The sequence below is a fragment of the Pinus tabuliformis genome, chromosome 4_2 (genome assembly GCF_031772625.1).
Source record: "Pinus tabuliformis cultivar Carrire ecotype Pingquan chromosome 4_2, CPIR1, whole genome shotgun sequence".
NCBI classification, from domain to species: domain Eukaryota; kingdom Viridiplantae; phylum Streptophyta; class Pinopsida; order Pinales; family Pinaceae; genus Pinus; species Pinus tabuliformis.
The window spans coordinates 883,331,009-883,335,996 of record NC_142304.1 but is presented as its reverse complement, the minus strand read 5'-3'; the positions used below and the strand labels follow the sequence as shown (position 1 = coordinate 883,335,996).

Genomic DNA, 4,988 nt, shown 5'->3' with positions numbered 1-4,988 from the left:
TAGGTAACTTATGATGGATAGAAGGTGATGGTATAATTGGCATGGCTGCAGGTGACAAGGGTGGAGGCATCGTCATAAGCGTAGTTGTAAGTTGTGGCGCAAGCGACCTTGAAACTCTATGAATACTTGGTGGGAGAACAAGTCTGAAATCACTGAGAATTAAATTTATCCTTGGTCTTTGTTTACTAAATCTCTTCGTCGACGTATGAGAGTTGCATTTACTTGTGGTGTTTATGGGCAACGTACAAATCATGCAATCAATCCATATGGCTACACTGATGGAACTGTTTTTGTTCGCGTAAGGACCATTTCAAATCTTGACTATATGTTTTGTAATGGCTTCTCTCTTGCAAATAGATGACCTCTATGATGAGAGAGAACCTCCTGGGAGAAGCATTGCTTAGAAGTTCGAAAAAAGCTCCGGGAACCCTAACCATGGCGGAACCCTAGATCATCTGGGTAACTGAACTGTCGAGTTTTTACCAGCGACATGGGAGACGGCATATACAGGGTGGTTTACCACGTGGGTCTGACCGCGGTTTTGGCTTTCTATATTGTTTTTTGACCTTGAAATCAACAGGTCTTTCGGTGGATGTTTTCGTTTGCTTTATGGTTTAACGCCCATGTTTTTCGAAACTCCATTACTCTCAGCAAGCTTACCCTCCCCTGGACATACGACGGTCAGATTTACTGTCGGTTTCAATGGTCGAAGAAGACCTTGTGGATTACGAGGAGGACCCAATGCCAGAACAAGATATTTGGGCTCATCAAGCTGGCCCAGTCATGGGCCCTTGGTAGTATAAATCACCCCGGTCGACAGCTGCTATTCGGATGCTGCAACACCCGCCATCCACCGGTAAATGGAAACCTCCTGCTGTCAATGTAGATGACATACCCGGTTTGGAATGCCCCCCCCTCTCTCCGGCCACCCTGAATCTCCTAGGCTCTAGCCTTTAGGCTTCACCCACTTTTGACTCCCCATCGCCACTTCCCCCTCAACACTCCTTGCCTATGAACCCTCCGTCCATCTCCTTGGCTCCGACTGGCCCTTCCAATCTCCCACATCCTGCACAGTCCTACATTCACCCAGGTTCATGTAGCTACAACCCTCATTCCCCGATTCGATCTGGCTGCTTCAGTGCTCCCATTCCAAACCCTCGACTTGCTTTATTGGCCCAGCAAAGCTCCTCGGAAGCGTGCAGAAGTTTACTCAGAGAACATCCCACAGGCCAGCGCATGGACAAGCCCAAAAAGGGCCGGTGTCTTAGAGCGGTGGACACTGACATTAATTTGACTTTTGGAGAAGACGTTCCTATGGACGACGCTATGGACATGGCGAGGAAAGTTCTTGTTGGTCGTGTACGAGGTAGGAACTATTCAGTGGAGAGGCTGCATCAATGGACCATGGAGATATGGGGTTCACTGTTGAAAGAACTTCCTGTAATTAGGGTTTTGGCCAGAGGATGGTTTGCCCTCCGCTTTCATAGGAAGGAATACACGGATTGGATTTTATCGCGCTACTAGCATATCGAGCTTGCCCCTGTACTATTGAAGAGATGGGATCCTCTCTTCGATCTGGAGCGGGAACAACTGGGAGCTGGGCCTATATGGGTCAGACTTCCTGGTTTGCCTATGCAGTTTTGGACTCTTTTGGTTTTCAAGCATATTGGAGATGCACTGAGAACTTACCTTGAGCATGACCAGTCCTATGAAAAGATAGGCATTATGACTATGGCGAGGATTCTGGTACATCTTGACACCAGAGAAGGGCTTGAGGAAAAAATCACTCTCCATAGGAGACACTTCTCGCACAAACAACTTCTGGACTATGAAGGAGTCCCATTTCGTTGTAGGAGATGCCATAAAGTGGGGCATCTATACAAGGATTGCCCACTTCTTTCCTCGGTGACATCAAAAAACTCTCGGGGGACCAAGCACCAGATATCAGAGGAGCTGAACAAGGAAGCACAACAATAAGGACAGGCACCACCTGTGGCTGCGGCGGGCACTACTCAAAAGGCAAAAAATCAGCGAAGGGCTCAGACCTCACCTCCACGGACTCGCTCTAAATCTACTGCGGAAGCGCCTACTCTTCTGGGTAATGGATCTATTCCCATAACCTCTGTACTTTTTTCAGATGTTATGTATTCTACACAACATACATCTTTGCATCTTCCGTCCACTGCAATATGCTCTATCCCTTCCATCCCATGCCTCATCTCCCCTCCTCCCCCCACATTCTCTACTACACCTACTTCCCACAAGGATTATTCCACTCATCCTTCCCTTCTGGGACGGGACCACATCCCTACAACCTCAGATCCAGAGCTCGATCTAAAACCCTCCATTTAGGTTTGGGTCTTTCCCCTTGTAGAACCAAGAAAAATAAACCCACCAGAGGGCACCCATCCAGGATCAAATCAGCCATCAAGACGGCGGTGGCAGATGTAGCGAGGGGCCGTCAATACACCATTGAAAGGGAACTTAGAGCAATTGAGCCCTCCACCTCTGTCTTCCAATGATTTGGCTCTCCTACAACTGCAGGGGATTAGCCAACCCCAAAAAGAGATTGGCTCTTAAGCATCTTTTACTGGGTTCCAAATGTGACATCCTCTTCCTACAGGAAACCCTTGGCACTTCCGACATCATTACCGAAACCCTCCTCTCTATCCTCCCGGGCTGGGTTTTTTAGGGTATGGATGCAATTGGCAGATCCGACAGTCTTGCTATCGGTATTAACCTTAAAACTGTCAAGCCTATATCCTCCTGGGGCGGTATGGGATTCATCGGTATGGATATTTTTGCGAGTGAGCTTGGGCACCAGTTAAAAGTGATTAACATTTATGCCCCAAATCACAACATATTGGAATTTTGGCACAATTTGTTGGAACACAATATTGTCTCAAACACCACCATTATGGGGGGTGACTTAAATCTTTCATTGGGAATCGAGGAATCCTGAGGACATCATTCACAGATCGACCCCATTTCGGACCAGATGAGCACTCTACTGGATACCTTCAAACTTGTAGATGTTCCTATGAACAAGAAATTACCCACTTGGCATAACAGGAGAACGGGAGAAGCTGCCCTGGGTCAGATATTGGATCATTTCTTGATTCATGAAGATCTCCTCCGTACCCTCCCCTTATACAGACAATGGGTTGGTACTAGAGGATCTTCTGATCACCTTCCCATATATCTACAAATCTCTAGTCCCTCTAAAAAGCCTCATGCCCCTTTCAAATTCTTTACTGGATATCTAAAAGACCCAGATTTCATCAATCTGGTATCTGAGTTCTGGAGAACACAACCCCCTCTCAGGGAGCAGAGAAAGGCGGCGGATTTCTATGTTCGACTTAAAAATGTCAGGGCTATGACAGAGGAATGGACAAGATGGAAGAAGTTGAGAGACAAACAAAATCTAAAGGACATTGAATTACAGATAGCCCAGCTCATTGATGAACAAGCACTTGGATACTTAACAGAGGACACTAAACTTCAACTGACTTATCTGGAAAACCAAAAGGCAAGGATTCTACTTGAAAAGGAAGAACAATGGCAGTTGAAAAGTAGGGCTATATGGCTACAAGCAGGAGATGGAAATACAAAGTTTTTCCACAATTTTGCCAATGGAAAAAAGGCCACCAATACTATTTGGCAGCTGCCCTGTGGGCAAGACGGATGGGTCTACACTCACCCACAATTAGCCAGGCTGGGGAATACACATTTCAAAAATCAATTCACTGCGCCGGCAGCCATCACTCTCCCAGACATCATCAACCTCGCAGGCCATTTCCCTAGGTTTGTGGAGCCGGATGCGGTGGAGGATATAATACAACCTGTCACCATGGAGGAACTAGAAGGAACACTTAAATGGTTCAAGAAGGAAAAGAGTCCTTTCCCGGATGGTTGGCCGGTTGAGTTCTACTTGTCATTTCTGTAGCTGCTGGGACAAGACCTGCTGACAGTCATTTAAGAAAGTAGAATCACTGGACACATCCACTCGCCCATCAACTTCACCTATTTGGCTTTGATCCCTACGACTGATTCACCTGCCTCTTTTAACGACTTCCATCCCATATCCCTTTGCAACTATCTGTATACAATCATTTGTAAAATCATAGCCAACCATATCAAACCCGTTTTATCCAACCACATCTCTCAGGAACAATTTGCATTCCTCCACCATAGACACATTCAAGATGCTATTGGCTCAGCCCAAGAAGCCCTGCACTCCATTAAGCACAAAAACGTCAAGGGACTCACACTCAAAATTGATCTGTCAAAGGCTTTCGACAAAGTGAGTTGGCTATACATCAAGATGATTATTACTCACTTGGGTTTCCCCCCAGCTCTCATCAACTGGATCATGGGATGCATCTCCACTGTTTCGTTTGCCATTCTCATCAATGGATTTGCAACTCCATCCTTTAATATAGATAGAGGGATAAGGCAGGGATGCCCTTTATCACCATTACTATTCTTATTAGTTATGGAAGGTTTGAGTAGGCTTATTGATTCAAAAAAAAGAAGAGGGAGACTCAGAGGACTAAAAATAATGGACCATTACTATCTAACACATCTACTATTGGTAGATGACATATTGATTTTTTTGAATGGTAGTGTCCTGAACACCACAACATTGAATGAGATACTAAATCTCTTCTGCAGAGCTACGGGAATGGAAATTAACATAGATAAATCCACCATCTCCCTATCGGAATGTACTTAGCAGGAACCACAACTAGCCATACAAAAATTTCCATTTCAAGCTACAAAGTTGATGGAGGGGCTGAAATATCTGGGGTTCAGGCTAAAGCTAGATGGATACAAAATTGCTAATTGGACCTGGCTCATCACAAAAGTGGAAAAGAGAATAAATTGCTGGTGTCATAGGTTCCTCTTTAGGGCTGGTAGACTAATTCTAATTAAATCAGTCCTTGAAACCACCCCGGTTTACTGGATGTCACTGGCCTGGATTCCAA

The 4,988-nt window shown here is 45.5% G+C and overlaps 1 protein-coding gene across 1 annotated transcript; it reads left to right on the top strand.

Annotated features, from left to right (window-relative positions):
* Positions 1 to 2,998: 2,998 nt before the first annotated feature.
* LOC149172519 (uncharacterized) lies at positions 2,999 to 3,946 on the top strand. Its single transcript, XM_089426350.1, has one exon. The coding sequence runs from the start codon at positions 2,999 to 3,001 to the stop codon at positions 3,944 to 3,946; it is 948 nt and encodes a 315-aa protein (XP_089282476.1).
* The last annotated feature ends 1,042 nt before the right edge of the window (positions 3,947 to 4,988 follow it).